We start from the raw sequence: 17,913 nt of genomic DNA, 5'->3' as shown, positions 1-17,913 counted from the left end.
CTTCAATGAATGCTGTCTGCCACTCAAATCAAAAACACTTCTGTTCTGTGATTCCGATGGATATGTTAAATCAATGTTACATTTTTTTCAGTTCATCGCCAGATAAACTGTTTGCGTCGTAAACAAACAGCTGCCAAACACACACACACACCAATCTATGAAAAAAAATTACCGATTGGGTTTGTGCGCGCAGCTTAACTGAATTAGTCCGAGTAATATTAGATCAGATGGGATATTTTCAAGCTGCCAGTTCTTTAAAAATTCTAAGTCAAATAAGTTGTTAATGCAGCTAATTCTACTATATGTATAGGTACAGTAGTTTAAGATATTTTGTAGTTAAAAATATATTTGAAAAGGACTGCCAGCTGTTAAAAAACAAAATATTTGTATAGAAAACAAATCGTTCACTAAATAAAATACTAAACTATTTATTTGGTATGCCACGTAGAAGTTACCAACCGTCTTCAACTAAAATGTATTTCCAATAAAATGTCTTAAGCACCCCTTTGTCAAACCCTCACCATTTGAACATTTATATAAGTAAACATATTGTACAACAGTACTGAAGAAGTGCTTCTGTGCGTTCACAGCCTGCGGTGGCATTCCATCAGAATCAACGAAAACTTTTGCTCTACAGCGAGCCAATCAATGCCAGCTTCCGACAAAGGGTCAAAGCGAAGAGTGTGCAATTGTACGTGTATTGTAACTCCAATAAAGAATTGCCAAATTGTTTGCGCGGCAAAGTTTTTACGTTTTACTCGTCGAGTGTCGTCTTTTGTGTCGTTTCTGTTGCGGTCACTTAATTTATTTTATTTTTAGGCTCTTTTTGCTTATGGTTTTTTCCTTTTGGAATGATTTTTTTTTTCTTGTTCATTTTTACTATTTCTAGAATTTGTTGTTGTGTTTAAAATTTTATTTTCCGCGTGTAACTGAATTCTTTTAAACTCTTTGTGTTTTCTTAAATTTGTTTATACCCTGAACAGGTAATATTACAAGTAAGTTTGCTACGAAGTTTGTAACACCCAGAAGAAAAGGTTAGAGACGCTATAAAGTATATATATGCATATACATATAAATGATCAGCGTGAGGAGCTGAGTCGATTTATACATGTCCATCGGTATACTTGTATATACGAGAACTAGTAACTGAGTTTTAGAGATATTGATCTGAAATTTTGCACACATAAGTTTCGAACCAAGAAGCAACTCATTTCTCGGAATCGCCGATATTTGACAACTATAGCATATAGCTGTAACTGAGAGATCAGAATCAAGTGCTTACAAGGAAAACTTTTTCATTTGGCGAGATATCTTTACGAAATTTGTACATTTTCCGTAGGAATTGCTTAGATCCAACTAATATAGCTTATAGCTGCCATACAAACTGACTGTTCAAAATTAAATTCTTGTATAGAAAATTTTTTTATTTGATAAGAAATCTTCATGGAATTTGGTAAAGATTATTGCTTAAAGCAACGGTACTATCTTCGAAAAAAGTATTCAGATCGGTTTACTATAGCCTATTGCTACCATACAAACTGACCGCTCAATATCAAGATAAAGAACTTTTTATACCTTTTTATGTTATAAGTTATGCACCTGTGAATGGTATTATAACTTCGATGGAACCATTTTTACTTGTTTCTTCTTTTCGTTTGTTGCTTTTTTTTTTTGATTTTTTTTGTATAACTTTCATTTATCGGATAAAGCGATTTGCAATGGCTTCACTGTTTACCGAAATACTTCTGTTGTTTGTATGTATGTGGGCGCGTTGTTTGTTTGTGCGCTAAAATCACTCCGAAGCCATTTCGTTGGTAAAGTTTTCAGCAAAAAACAACAACAAACAACTGAAAGGAATTGCGGAAATGAAAAGCATTTTTGATCTTTTCCGCGAAAAATTACTCCGTTTGAGCGGTAAGTTTGTATTTGAACTTATGTGTATGTGTTTGTATGTATGCCAATATGTATGTATATGTGTATGTGCGTATTTTCCTGGCTATTTAATGCGCTTGCCATTCTTAATTTTATTTCTGCTATTTCATTTCACTTATCAAAAGTCCAGAGCAGTTTTCAATTTATATACATTTTTTTTCACGAATTTTGTTCTTGTGAAACGAAACTTTTCCGTTGTTGTAGATGTTTTTGTGGTAGTTGTTGTTGCCGTTGTTTGTGGTAATCATGCAAACCATTTGTTTACTTAATCATTTCATTCTCGTTGCGTTTTTCGTTTCATTTGCGGCACTCAAAAGTTTCTCCTTAATTTGCGCTGCTCAAGTGCTTGATGGACAACGAACGACTAACGGCATACCTAGTACATGCGTAGCATGCCAAGCGCGCGTACAGAGCGTAGAAGGCCACTTCATTGCATGGCGCCGCATCTAAAGTGTGGCAATGCGCCGTTAGTTGCCACACAACCCGAGTGTGCAAGCTTTTGCCCACACACAAACACACACATATATATATATGTATATATCAGTGCGTGTGTGTGTGTTGGTGTGCGCGTTGGCTATTAATTGAATTGGTGGCAATTACGTTTGGTAAAAACTTTTCGATCTTTGAGCGCGTGAATTTTTAGACTGATTTGGTGCGCCACGCGGCCGCTGTTCTTCCTACTACACGCTCGTGTGAGATGCCGCGCAACGCACGGCGGCCGGCAGAATGCCAGGATGCGACAAATGCACGCCATAACACTCAGCTGTGCGCTTTGTTCCACAAAGTTTCGTTGAGTGCGTGAAATAATATGCGCTACTTTCAACATTTCCATATACCATACTACCACATACATATACCATACACAAATGTATACCTATATTCACATTTATATTATATTTCCATCCAAAAAACTACTCGTTTACTAATTATTTCATTAATTAAATACATTTCCGCAAAATGCTGCAAATAAACAAAAACATTTAAATTGAATGTGAAGTGTGCGGCCGCCGCAAGTGTTGTGTAAGTTAGCATTTGCATTAATGCCACTGATTGATGGCTGCCCCAAGCACACACACACATATATATATATATATAACTTTGCGTTTGTTTTTCCTCTGTGCGTATGTAAATTCGCCAAATGGTCACTTAACTTGAGATCGAATCCATTTAAATTTGCACACTGCGTGCGCTTCAAACAATTTCATTAAATGTTTATGCCAGTTTGAATTCGTTTTTATTGAAGACTCAAGGTATTAAAGGCCATGCAATAAAAACTACATATGTATGTATATAAATATTTAGTTATATATAGGTGTATGGTGTGTGTTCTCATGAGAGCGCTTTTATTGCAAAATTTTGTGTGCTGGAATACCCATCAGAGAGTGTTTAAGATTCACGCAATAACACAAAATTATTTTAAGTGGCACTGAGTGTGTTTTGATTGGACAATTAAGCTAAAATAAGCAAATGATTGTTTAGTTGTGATATAATTAAGGCTAATTTTGACTAATTTAACACATAATTGTGATAAAAATAATACTAATGGTATTGAAATTAACACTCATTGCATTACAATTAACACTAATTGTATTACAATTAACACTAATTGTATTACAATTAACACTAATTGTGATATAATTGGCTATATTTTTTGTTTCTTGTATTTTCGTTGAGTGTAATATCTTGAAAATATTCTCTGAAAATTTCAAAATGATCCAATAATTACTTTTTGAGTTAATCGACAAATAACAAAGCGCGCTCGGGCACTTTAAAGCGCTCAGGTAGGTGAAACTTTAAATGCGTTTTTCTCAAAACTATGTTTTTTGAACTGGTGACAAGTGTAACTCGAACACCGCTTAGTAGATTTTAATGAAATTTATACAGGTTTTTGAATACGTAATAAACTCCGGCCTGTTCGAAGGATTTTTTCTTTCAAAAATTTCGATTTTTTAAGACCAATTAACTGTTATTTTTTTCCCAAAAATCTAGAAAAAAATTTCCTAAGGCCGTCATTTTGTTAATTTTTGAAAAAACAAAAAAGGCTTCGATCAGGCCCACGATTATCTATTTATAAAACTAATTTTTCCTATCCGATTAATTTTAGATGTATCTCCAAGAACTTATGATTGTCACCACAAGGACCTATTTTTGAAACTGGGTCAACACAGACAGCTAAAACTTTGGAAATGAAAATTTTTTTTTGGAAATTTTCGTGACTTTAAGTCAAAACATTGTATATTAATGCCATATTACTACTTTTGTAAAATAACATGATTTATTAGCAAAAAATAATTGCTAAAAATTCTCATTTTTTCGTGCCTCTGGCTACCCCTAACCCCTTAAGAAAATCAATGGTTTTTTTGGTTGCAATTAATGTATTGTATAATTCAGATACAACTAATGCTAATTGTGACACAATTAACGCATAATTATGTTACAGTTATCGCTAAAACTGTCATAAATCCCTTATTTGAAGACATAAATAGAATAAAAACAAAACCGATATTAATACTTTCAAAATATATAACATAAGTTTTGAAAATTTAATAAAATGGACCGAATATGCGGAATTTACAAAAAACACTAGGGTTTCATTGTTTAATTAAGTTGTTCTCTTTTAATGCGAGTTCTATGAGAGTCGCACGAAGAACAGTAACATCATGTTTGCTAAAACTAAGGGGTCATATCGATTTGTGTATATTTGAGAATATTCTTCGAAAATGTGGAATTGATCAGTCAATTTTTTTGATTTGAGATAATTTAAAGCAGAAAAATCTTCCCTACCACCACACACTTTTTTACGAAGGTCGTCCTGGAGATCGGCTATAGGATGAAAGCAAAAAATTGATCTGTCATGTTTAAATTACTTTCTTAAATTACTTTTCAATATAATTTAAAAACAAAAAAAGAGGTAGTTTTTAAATATGAAAAAGATTATTGATGGAGATGTTCAAAAGTTTTAATTTGCTCGTGCAAGTACTTAGAGTTTCTTTATGACTATTCCAACATATGGTCAAAGGGATCTAGTCATCCTATAGATAATGGTTGAAAGTCAAGACTTTTTAAAGCTATCGATACCTATATTTGTATTTCTTACAAGAAGTAACGAGCTTTCTCTGACAAAGTTTACCAAAAAGCGATTGATAAACTAGGCACTCAACTACTGATAGATTAGATATGCTATGGAGTATATTTAAATGTGTTAGTATATTAAGCTGGTAGCCTAAAATTCATTATTGCCAAAAATATTATCAGCGAAGAAGTCTACTGTCCGTCCCATCCCCATCCCCACCGCTAGGTTAAGAAATGATCCGACACTTACTAGATGAAGTTAGGCTGAAAAAAGATTTTCATTTGGACTTCATAAAAAACCAAAGGATCATTAACAATTACAATGTTTGTGTTTGCAAAATTTATTTTATTTTCGACATTCTAGTTTAGGCTTTATATTGTACAACTCTCGTGTACCGAAAGGAGAGTTGTTTTGTTAACGATCTAAAGGAAGTGGTATTTATGATTCGAATTACGAATTTCCTACTGGGTATTTTCGAATGAAAGTTTACCATTCGAATTACCAGCGCCGCTATATATTTGTATATGTTACGTTTATGTAGCTAGTAACTCTTGCACGAGTCTATATTGAAAAAGACTAAAGAATTATTGCCTTTCAACCGATATTTGTACGACGCGCCGCAAACGAAAGCACGAAAGCATCGATGGCAACAAAGCAATTAATCGGCGTAAAAAAATTACAACGAAGCGGAGGTATGACAATGGCAGTGCCGTTATTTGAAACCACTATTTTTCCTGTTTTTTGTTTGCATTTAAATTTTCAACAGTTGCAATTCATTCAATTTATTTGCATGTTTGCACGAAGGCCCCGCGAGTGACCATTGGAAGAGGGAGAGAGTATCAGCCAGTAAGTGGGTGGTCGCTTAAAAGCACACAAGTATTTGTACACAGATATATAATACATATGGAAGTTTTTAATAAAATTCTGCAATATCCTTCGTTTGAAATTCGCCAATTTTCTTGTAACTTTACAACTTGTTATACTTGCAACGCAAGCATTTGGTATCAATTTTAGAATTAAATGTTTACAACACGCCCGCTAATGGATCGGTTCGCGTTAAAAAATGTATACAAAGTGAGATAGTGAAAGTATGGAGTCAGAACAAGTGAAAGAAGGAGGTAGCGGAGTGAGAAAGCGAATGTCGATAAAAACAATAAATTTAAACATCCTCGGTATTATTTTGTTCTAAACTAATACTAATATAGAATTACTGTTTGCTAACTTACTGGCTTTTAGCGGGAAGTTACTGAATGCAACCCTGCAACTATCTACTTGAAGCTATTAATCAAGTAGTGTACTTAGAAAAGCTGTACCATTACATAGTCAGTGTTGGACAGCTAATAAAATCGAAAACCTCGTAAAAATTGGTGCACAGTAATGTGAGAATTCGAAGCGGATTTTCATATTTTTGATAACCTCCACTATCAATTTCATCGTAGAAGTGAAAAATTGGGTTACTGTAGTAGAAGCAATATGAATGAAAGCGACCACTTCAGTTTTCAAAAAATTGGCTCCACAAAGCCACAAAATGAAAGTACTGGAAAGATTCGAAGCTGGAAATATATGAAATAAACGGAATTTTCATCGTTGAGTCGCCGCTGAATCGCAGCCAAATCGATGTATTTCAGAAACGGCTGGTAACTGGTGATAAAAAGTGGTTAACTTATGACAACGGCAAGCGAAAGCGATCGTGATCGAATCAAGTTAAGTCGGTGTAATCCCAGATTGACAGTCAGGAAAGCATTGTTCTGTGTGTGGTGGGATTAACAATGAATCATCTATTATGAGCTGCTTCCATGTGGCCAAACTCTTCATTCGAACCTATACCGTCAACAATTGGAACGTTTGAAGGCAAACTAGGAGCGCCCAGCTTTGTTCATTAGGAGAGGAAATCATCGGTAGTGACTCGCCAAAAGGTCTGAAAGCTACTTTTCTACTATTTTCTTCCGGATCTGGCACCAAGTTTTCACCTGCTCCTGGCTTTTACGCATGATTTTGTTGTTGAAAAATACGCCTTAAGAGGAGCTTGTGGAAAAAGACTGCTCCAGTTGTATGCCAATACGGACGAGGGTTTCTATTTAAGTAGCAGGTTGCAATGACCTTCAAAATGGCTACAAGATATTGACTTAAATCGGAAAGATCTAAGTATGTCAAATAAAATCTCCAATTTAATACAAAAATAATTGATTTCTTTTTATAAGACCTTTTATGATAAAAAATAAATTAGATATTGTCTCTAAAATGAGCTTTGATTTTGAATGTAAGCTAAGGAATAACTGCCTCTGACACAATTTTCCAAATTCTAAGGAAAAATGCTAAATAGAGCATCACGGAACAACTAAGAGAACATCATAACTCTCTTGGTCTCACCTAGGTTCTTACAAATCCAAAACAAGATAACTTTGACTTTAAGAATAAAAAATAAGATCTAGCAAGTCTTATAAACGATGATTAGTTCCTGGAATAATATTATTTATCTTTCCTAAGTAGTCATCAGAAACAAAATCTAGAAATATTATGCCACGTTCAGATAATTTTTCAGACAAATATTTTCTAAGAGATTTCAAACGATACAGTGCTTAGCCGGATGAAATTCCTACTTGCACCCGGAACAATTCACATTTCTCTTGTGAAAGGGGTGCTCACTGATCCCTATTGCCGAAGATTTTTGCAAGATGGTGAGTTGGAACCATCTTGATGCTACTTCCTCAACAGTTATTTCATTCTTTCTAATTGATTCTGTGGATACAACTTTTTAAGGCATTCATGAAAAATAGCTGGTATCTGATATTAGTCCTGCTATAGAAATTGTGATGTACTTCAGGTTGTTTCGTCTATATATAGTGGTTTCTTCCGCCTTCAGAAATTAAGGATCGTATGATTGGAGATCAGCTGCGATAACCTTAGTGAAATAGCATCAAATCAATATTCCATGGGGGTTTTTCAATGGATTTGCTTTCAATTTAATATAAGATTTCTGTAAGACATTATGGTTTTAACATAACGATGCATACAAATGTATATTTTCGAAATTCGAATTGATTTTAATGTGCGTTTGAATAAGTGTTTCACTCCATTTTCCTCTACTCCGCAGCATTTCAAGTCAGCGGTCACTTTATGCGTCGCTCATGCATGGACCGCGCCGGATATACGAAATCAACGCATCCTAAAGCTTATCGCCACGCAGCAGATTTGTATGTGTATCTGCAGTGTAGAGCCATCTGACGCGTCCGAGTAGCAATTGGAAATGTACTTCCGTTGCCGATAATGACATGGCCAATTGGCGTCTGAATTTTAACAAGCCAATCGCTAGCTGGCTGCTTGTGACTCACAGCCACAGCCTGCCTGTCCGGATGCGCCTCATCGATGCGGCATCTTCTCTTAGCTGCCTTGGCGTCTCGCATTACGCTGTTGCAGCAATTTTACGTTCGCACTTAGCGACTTTACAATTTAAAATTTTTTCGATAAATATTAATGCGCTCTTCAAATGCAATCCTGCTGATGCTGCAGCGCTGTGAAAGGGCTTATAAATTTACTGGTATTGCTGTGGATCGGAGTTAGTGCATACAACGTGGACACGCACGCGCCAACGAGTCACGAGATTGCTTTGGATTGCTTTTTGCGGCTGAAGTTGGCAAAAATATTTCGCTTTTCTTTTAATGGAATTACCGAAAAGTTGCTTTTAAATATTTATGATGTCGTTTTTTTCTTCAAGTGAACCTAGTGGAGGCAAGTGGAGTTATCAGTTTTTAAATATGATTATCTTCAAACATTTCAAATCAGCTCTAATTTGAAATTTATTAAAGTTCGCGCACTTCACATCTTCATTTTTGAAAATAACTGTTTCACATGGAATAGAAAGAATATCTTCAAGGATATTTTCTTTCATTTATGTCTATTTCGATTGCCACGGATCCTCGAAACAGACTTGTTTATTTTATTGTTATTGTATGTTCTACACTCAACTGAGAACCAACGACACTTAACTAGCGCTCTATCGCTCGCTAATATCTATTCCCGGATATACATTCCACTATTTTCCGTCGCGATGTGTACCAACTTACTTAACTACCAACTCGGTTCCATTCATCTCGTCGTCTCCTAGTCCCTAATCAATTTCACAAAAATCTAGAAACTCAACTGTGTTAAGAAGCGCCGTAATAGCCACCAACTGTCTAAAAGATCGCTCGAAAGCATTTGTTGAAATTGATTCTGCCGAATGTACAAGAACTTGGACCTAAGATGTCAGAAGTGAATACTTCAAACATAGCAAAGATAATGAAATTCGAAGATCGAAATTTTAAGGTTATTAAGTCAGTAACTTTTTCGATGAGGCACTTTAACGAGTTCAAACCCTATATATCCCACCAAAGAGAAGGTATATAGCAGATCTATAATGTCTAAGCAGATTTCCTTAGAGCTTTATCAAATGTGAATTAAAGTTTTTTCACATATCATTGGGAATATATAGACGTTTGTATATCTTTGTGAGCTATCAAACTCTAAGGAATTTATGTCGAAAGCATGGTCCTTAATTTCACTGATTCACACGCTTACGCGCAGATTAATTAAAACTAATTGAAAAGTTCATTGAAATATATGATTTCTAGCCCCTTATCTAAGGCTTATCGATGGCATTTTGAAGGTTTATGTCATCCTTTGTGGTCATAAATACAAACATTAATTAATCCAGATAAGATCATCAAAAGCTTTTAGAAATTCTACATAAATATCACAGTTTTCGAATGTTGTTTAACATTCTCTTTAAAAATATCGAAATCCCAACAGCCAGTCATAGTGAAAACTTAAGAAGTACGATAATCCAAAAGAGACCTCAAGAACTTATCAATTAGGGTTGACTCTCTTGAGGTTTTAAGGTTCATTTTTTATTATGTGAAGAATATAGCTATCATATTTTTTGAAACGGCAATAATTTTTCATGAGTTTTCTTAATAATTGTTTGAGCTTTTTCTTTTTCAGAAGGAAAGGTGTATATTTTTTCTGGTTATAGTCAAATCTTATTACATCTTACAAAGCAACCAGTTGTAAAAGCAAACTTTCTTGGATCTACAAGTAGAGATATACGTTGAGAGAGCTTCGATATATTATCGCAATTCTTGGTTATCACTTGCCACCTTTATTCCCGTCATAAGTATAGAGAAATCTATTCGAAGACAATTTTGTAAATTTTAAATTTCAACCAGTTATTATTAATATAATCTCTGAATAAGATTTAAAAAAGTTGTATGTGAATATATTTAATAATGGATGAGAGTAAAAACAAGAGAAGTATAAATAAACATTTGTATATAGTTCCATCTTCCCTTATACAGTTATATGTACTTACTCTCCATCACACTCTTTTTCAGATTTCTAGCACTTTCCTATAATAAGTACTCGCTTAGTGCCATTACCTTAATCATTATCTCACCAACACATACACGCCGAAACCCGTTACTAGCAACACCGACAACAAGAACAATACGAGTGAATTGCGTGCTCTCTTCAAGTATTTCGTTTACAGACATTTACATTTTCAAGTTAAGTTTCACCATTTCGCGGTCGTTAGTCGGTCTAGCCGGGTGTTAGCTGCCACTAAAGTGTATATAGCTACTGCCAACCGCACTTACGTTTGCAGCTGCCGAGTTGATTTATAACGAATATATAAATATAAATTATAAATATTATATAAATTTTAATCGATAAGCAGAGAAGTGGATAAAAGGCTGTGGTACTTAAGTGATTACTTGAAAGAATAAAAATATAAATAAATAAATAGAGTGAACATCAAAGAGCAGACGGATTTTATTGGAAAAACACCGCACAAGCATACAAAGCATAATGACAGAGCCAGCGCCACGTGAGGTGAGTCAGCGAGTATGCTCTCGCTCTCGTAAATCTGCTCATTTCAATGACGTTTGTGCTCGTGTTAGCAGCTGAGCAAGTGAAAGTATGTATATGCATATATGTAGATTGTGTTTTTGTTATCAGCTGTGCATGGCAGGAGTGTGAGAGCAATCTCATCAGCTGGCTTTTAAGATATACGCATGTATGTATGTTCGTTAGACCAGTGAACTGATAAGACTGCTTAGCCGCATATTAACGATATTATGAGAGCTACAATTATACGTGTGGGCAAAGTTCAAGTATTGGAAATGTATTTTGATCTATTTTTTGTTATTGCTCTCGGTTAAGTGAGTATTCTAGTCTAGAGACATGAATTTTAGGTAATTTTTAAAGTGTCGTAAAAAAAGCAATCAATATTTTAACTATCGATTTTTTTATCAGTTATTTAGTAATGTTATAAGAGTACAGAAAAAAATTTTAAAAAAAGTTAAAAAAACTAAAAAAAACTGGCAATTGATGAAGTCGGGTGTCTCAAAAAATTGGCACATGAACCTATCCATGATTTCAACCCTCCTAGTTATCTGAAAAAAATATTATCAATCTGCAATGATGTCACAATTTTATGAACCAGCGATTAGTGAAAAAAAAATTTTTTTTACAAAATTTCGACTCTTTTCAAAAACAAGAAAAAAAAATTGTTTAACAAACAAAGCTCGTAAAGAAAACTGTTATAAACAACACATAAACAAAAGTTATTGCTCAAAATCCTTCCAGGCTTTCCGTAATTTTCCCTATTTTTGAGACTGAATTATCCGCTTAGAGAAATATGCCATAACTATATCGAAACCACTAAGGAAATTATCTGAAACATTCAAAGACCATCTTGGCCTATTGGAATATTTAGAATCGTATTACAAAAGCTTATACCATAAGTATGGCGTATTACACGTTCAAGACTTTAGAAGAATACTACCTCAATCCATACTGACGGGACCCAAATGAGCTGCGGTGTTGGTACGGGGGTATACTCCGAGGAACTTAATATCTCTCCATCTTTCCGTCTACCAAACTCAGCTGGCATCTTCCAAGAAATATATATAGGTCCAGGAAAAGTATGTACAGACTTGCAGCAATCGTAACGGGGCATGCAGAAATATAATTCGAAAATATATTTCGAAAAAAAAAATTTTTGAAGGAACTCTCTTGCCTACATCTGTGTTTTTATTTATCGATGGAAGATTCTACTTCAGGATCACCACATTGCTTATTAAGTCAACTGAATACAGTTATAATATCTAGATATTTCTTTTTTATCATTTTCTATTATTCGTTTGAAGAATCTCTCTTGCCTACATTTAGGCTGTTTTTTTATTCCTAGAAGGAAGGTATTACTTCAGGATGACTACATTGCTTATTAAATCAACTGAATATATGTAGTAATGAAATTTATGTTTATTTTTTAACTATTTGTAGTACGAGGACATACGCATTGCCGTACCGTGGGGTCATCTAGCGGGACGTTGGTATGGCGATCGTAATACTCGGCCGATACTCGCCTTACATGGTTGGCTCGATAATTTGGGTACGTGGGATACACTGCTACCGCTGCTGCCACAACACATTGGCATATTATGTATTGATCTCACCGGACACGGTTACTCTTCGAAATTTCCCAAAGGCTTGCCCTATCACGCGCTTGACTATGTGAATTTGATCATACGCGTCATGAAAGAGTATAAATGGCAAAAGGTCTCCTTACTAACGCATTCCCTTAGCTCACTCGTCGCCTTCACATACACCTCATTGTACCCCTGGACGGTGGACATGTTAATCGCTATCGATATCTTAATACCAGAAAAAAATACACCAGCTTCGGTAATCAAAGCATTACGTACGAATAGCGAGCGACTGCTCGTAGAAGTCGAACGCGCCGAAAAGATGGCGATGCATGAACCACCGACATATTCGTTTGAGCAATTAAAGCAAGTGCTATATGAAGGTTCACAGGGATCAGTTGAATTAGATAATTCTGAACATTTGCTAACACGTAACATACAGAAATCCCCAAAATATCCAGATAAATATTACTTCGCGCGTGATGCTCGTCTGAAATATTACGAACGCTTTATCTCTTGGGCGCCATTACATTTGGAAATGGCTAAGCGTATCAAGAACGTGCCCTATCTGTTAATTAAGGGCAGTTTGTCGAATATGATGAAAGAGGACTCCGGTATTATAATTGATTTGCTACGTCAGAATAATCCACATTTTGAATATTACGAAATCGAAGGTACACACCATGTACACTTGAATAATCCCGAGGCGTGCGCCGCTGTCATAAATCCTTTTATAAATATGCATAGACCGGCGATGCCCAACACTTGGTGCGTCGACGACGATGATGAGACGCCAATGAAGAGTACTGAAAGTGTTGGTGAAGAAAGAAAGAAAGTCAAAGGACGTTTGTGTCGCCTTAGAAGTAAACTGTAATGGACCAGAATGGTCTGAGTAGGCAGATTAAGTATTAAGGTAAATAAAAAGGTATTGTTTTCAAAGTTTTCAGTGATCCATTTATCAATGTCTCATTATTTTGTAATAAAAAAAGTTAATAAAAAACTTTATAGTTTATTTTTTAATAAAATAAGTTATAAAAAAATATTTAAAAAAATGTGTTTACATTTCTCATAAGTATAGCACAATAAATTTCTATATATTTTTTTAAAAATTGTGGAAAAAAAATGTAATAAGATTCTTAACAAAAGCCGAAATGGTATAGTAAAAGTTATATTTGCGCAAATAAAGTACGACTGGAGTTAGATCGTACTGCCCTGTTATGGTCTTTGATGTTAAGTTTCTACTCTTGCCTGCTTGCTTTATACACCAGCGTGGCCAAAATTTTTTTTTATCACTCTATTGCCGCAAGAGCTCCAGACTTTAAAGAAAGCCCTACCAAAAAATTTAATCTACTAGAGTTCTATCTACGAGAATCCAAGTGAAATCCGATGTAAGATTGCTGATATTTCTCTCCTTATTCCTCTCATGATCTGTAAAAATAGTGGGCTTAAGGAAAAAAAAATTTTTTTTAACAGATGTCATTCTTAACTGTCAAAGTACGTCTTTTGGATGATGAATTTCTAAAAACGTTAGGTTAGGTTATACTGTCTGGCTGTCCGCCATACATAGAACTACAAGTCCTTTATTATGCCAGATGGAGGTTTAGTTTGGTATGAGCTGAAGTTTACAATGTAGAGAGCGTCAACGCTTTGTGAGAAGTTTGATAAAGAATTTACAACTTAGACGAATTGGTGCTACGTCTCTCTCATGTATGCTTTCCTGAACTTTCCTTGATCCGTCTGTCAGCTCTTTCGGAAATCTCATTGTGTATCGTTTTTAATGATTTGCGTATTTCCTGTAGCGGGTCGGTAGCTTAGCGGATAGCACTTCATCAACAATGTTTTATCCGTCCATGTTGATGTTGACGGTTAGGTTACGTTAGATAATGAGGACTAGTTGTCGAGCTGGATCTTCTTCGGTTAAAATCAGAGCGAAAACAGCAAACTGCTAAATAATATTCCTACCAGGTTCAGCAAAGGAGGCTTTAGTTCACTACGACAGGATAATTGACCGCACATAAATCTGTGTCCGTTATTCTAAGAGTCCAATGTTCTTAATAGGTTTTCAAATCGACCAATAAAAGAGAACCTCTGCTAAAGTGGTACGATGAGAAAATATTTGAAAATTTCTGTCGAGCTTCTTTGTAAGAAATATGAAAAAATTGTGTTAAATTCTTATTGTACGCTCACATATACTCATGCTCTGATTCTCTACCAACTGCAACGTCTATCTGCTCATAATCCCACTTAGCGCAGAAGGCAGGGAATTTACCAAACTTTCTCAAATAAATGTAAATCTTTTGTAATTTTATCCCAAGGTATTTACATGTCGTCGAATGTTTGACTTATTCATGGCTGTGGTTTTATCTGTCCGCAAGGTAGACTTAAAAGTGTATGCGGATTAGTGCGGAGAGCGATGACTTTAGCACCAAATTACATTGGTGCTCGAAAAGTTCCTATCGCTCGGCAGCATTATCGGGAAATTTATTACTTTGTGTACAGAATATGCACCGAGAGCGTGTAAAAAATGAATGTGCTTGCCAAAAATCGTGTATTTATTCAAAGCCACTGAGAAAAAGACAACAAAAAACACTTTACTAGCAACAGCAGCGTCGCGCACACGCTTTCCCGAGTAACTTGTCGTTCAAATGATTTCGTAGATTCATCATCGGCTTGTAAAGTGGGCGGTTGTTTGTTTCAGCGCGGCTGGCAGAAGGTTGGGCGGGAGCTCTGTGTGCTGCTTGAAACAATAAAGAATCTTCGAGGAAAATTGGCGACGATGAAATTCAAATTGCAACAACTACAAAAACACAAAGCACTAGTTGGTTTATATAGTTACTGCATTACGAGGGAGGTCCATAAAGTTGTTAGTCTTACAGCTCGACAGAGACATTTTTCTTATAGACGATTTCTGTCGGAATTTCCGATTCAGATAAAAAAGTATTGTTCTGACCGCGTGTGGAAACGGATTCGCGGTTTTTAGAAAAATGGAAACAAATATCGGTCGGTGTTGTCTTATCTTTGATTCTTGTTTTAAGAAGACATCGCGCTTAGATGTTGTGTAGGGTCACTCTTCTCTTTCGGTGGTTCCTTTGTAGTTGGTTTACAGAGTCTCAACGAAGTCGTATGTCGGTTTTGATGAGTCGCGTCTCGCGTTGGTTTCCGGAGAATAACGTGACAGACCGCTGCTTGATGGTGCGCACGATTTAGCTATCGCAGTAGATATTTAAAGAAATCATGAGGGTCATAACCTGTATGAAATATGAGGCTTGGGAAAGATTTCGGCTGTCGATGTATGCCGCGTATACTCACTGAAACACACTAGAAACCAAGCAACAGTCGAAAGAGAGCCTGGCTTTCACGACGTGTGTTCTTCATGGAAAAAATGGTTACAAGGCGCAACTCGAATTATTGGGCTGATTCGATGCACAGTTGCAAACAAAAAGCCCCCATCACAGAGCCATTTTGGTTGAATTAGTCTACGAACTGTCGCTTTATCCACCGTTTTCTCTTGATTTTGCTACAAGCGACTTCTTTTCGAGTTTAAACTTGAACAAATCACTCATCGGGTAAAAATTTTCGACGAATGGGGAGGTTATCGTGTAATTTTTTAGATGCTCAGAAATAAATTGAAATATTTACAAAATGCTCGCTTTTCTTTTGTAGGTTAGGTACTTATCGGACCGCCTTCCGTGTTTTGGAATTCACAAGGTGTGTTCTACTTCCACTAAACGGTCACAGAGTTCTAATATGGTGAATGCTTGGGCTGATTCGACGACAAGTTGCAGACAAAACTGCCAAGTCGCCGAGACTTTTTGGAAGAATTAGCCTACAAACTGGTACTCTATCCACCGCTTTTTTTGGATTTGGCTTCGAGCGCCGTCTCTTTGATTTCAAAGTTAAAAATATAACTACTCGGGCTTAACTTTGGGTGGAAAAAAGAGGTTATTGTCCTATTTTTAGACGTCATTTTTTTTTTTAATTTCAAATTTTTTGTGGAAAGCTATCGGATCACCCTCGTGTGCTTCATAGATATATCAGTGTTTGTTGTGCTTTTTGCCTTTACACTTGTCTCAGCATGTGAATGCAAATCCGTTAAGAAATCGGCTCTTGTTGTTATATATAGTATAGTGGTTGTTGCTGCTGTTGCTGTTATTGTGCCGAAATAATGTAGAGAACGACAACAATGTGTTAAATTTAAGACGCTATTATAAATGAGTATTTTAAGCTAAATAAATTGTACGGTATTTACTGTTATGCTGCTAACTGGCTGTTATTGCTATTATTGTTGTTATCTTTGGTGTTGTTGTTATTTTTTTTTTTTTCACATGCACACTGCATACCAGTATATCAATGGTCGTCGGTCGTCGGTTTGGCAGTTCATGTTTCACTCTTTTGTTCGTTTTGTGCAATTTTTTTCATCGCTACTTTCAAGTCTCCACTTCTTCTCGAGCTTCCGGTATTATATTGGCGCTCTTGCTTTGCTCCACATTCCCACGAAGAAGTGCAGTTGAGTAATGCATGTGTCTTTGATTGGCAAATATTTTGCTTTGTTTCGAGTTGCTGTTGCATGAAATGAATGTGTCAGCGCTGACATTAGCACCAGCCGTTTCTGTTTGACTTCACAATTCCGATAGTAAATGATTTTCGAGTAATTGAGTGCAACGGTATTTGCCAAACGAGCAAATCTATAGTGGTGGAGGGTGTGCGTGGAAGAGAGAGATGGAATGAAAAATATGTGTGCGCTCGCTGCTTAACGGTAAAAGTAACATTTCGATAATTTATGATTTCTTTAAGAAGTTTGCTGTGAAAACTTTGCTTTTATTTCCGGGTGTTGGCTTTCGAACTGTGTGGGAGTTAAAACTTGAAGTTCTCAGATGCGAGTGTTATGGAGAAATTTTGAAGAAATAAATTATGGAATGAACATTTATCTTGAAGTACCTTCAAAATTTTACATGAGAGTTCGGAGAAATCAAATTATAAGATTCTGAAGACAGAGAGGTAAATCGAACAAACAACTGGTATAAATAAAATAGACGGGTATAAATGCAAAAATTTGCACAACTAAGCAGAATTATATTAAATTTCTTTCTTTATGTTTTTTTAGAGAGAGGTTATTCGAACAAAAAAGTAGTATAAATATAATAGACTGGCACAATTAAGCAGAATTATATTAAATTTCTAACTATGTCGGACTTCTAAATTGGAGGAAACAAACGAGAAATCAACTGGTATAAACTACAAAACTTGTGTAATTTTGTAAAAATAAAATAACAAGTGGTTATACCAAATGAATTGGGATTCCCCCAATTTCTCTCTATATTTTGTTTAAAATGGATAACTTTTGTTGTTGCTTTCACTATAAAGTTACTATCTTTCCGCCTTTATAACTTGAATGCCTTTTAAGCATTAGTTCTACAGCATAACCTTTTCAACTTTATGTTTCAG

At 35.4% G+C, this 17,913-nt stretch overlaps 1 protein-coding gene across 2 annotated transcripts; it reads left to right on the top strand.

Moving 5' to 3' along the window:
* The first annotated feature begins 10,555 nt into the window (after nt 1–10,555).
* Nucleotides 10,556–13,463, top strand: LOC106620484 (probable serine hydrolase). Of its 2 annotated transcripts, none has more exons than XM_070111416.1 (2): nt 10,556–10,955; nt 12,326–13,463. In XM_070111416.1, exons 1-2 carry the CDS (start codon nt 10,917–10,919, stop codon nt 13,340–13,342), a joined length of 1,056 nt encoding a protein of 351 aa, XP_069967517.1. In that variant the 5' UTR covers nt 10,556–10,916; the 3' UTR covers nt 13,343–13,463. The 2 variants fall into 2 exon arrangements, with proteins under 2 accessions (XP_069967517.1, XP_014094468.2); XM_014238993.3 differs by having other exon boundaries at nt 10,557–10,870; nt 12,326–13,462.
* Nucleotides 13,464–17,913: the final 4,450 nt, after the last annotated feature.

This window comes from Bactrocera oleae, chromosome 6, assembly GCF_042242935.1.
Source record: "Bactrocera oleae isolate idBacOlea1 chromosome 6, idBacOlea1, whole genome shotgun sequence".
In the NCBI taxonomy this organism is placed as follows: domain Eukaryota; kingdom Metazoa; phylum Arthropoda; class Insecta; order Diptera; family Tephritidae; genus Bactrocera; species Bactrocera oleae.
Note: the sequence above shows the minus strand (reverse complement) of the source record. Positions and strands in the feature narration are given on the sequence as shown.

Excerpts from the sequence above, each read along its gene's own strand:
- LOC106620484 (XM_070111416.1), top strand. The coding sequence starts at position 10,917 with ATGACGTTTGTGCTCGTGTTAGCAGCTGAGCAAGTGAAA. Across the intron at positions 10,956-12,325 it reads TAGCAGCTGAGCAAGTGAAA|TACGAGGACATACGCATTGC; the intron begins GTATGTATATGC and ends AACTATTTGTAG.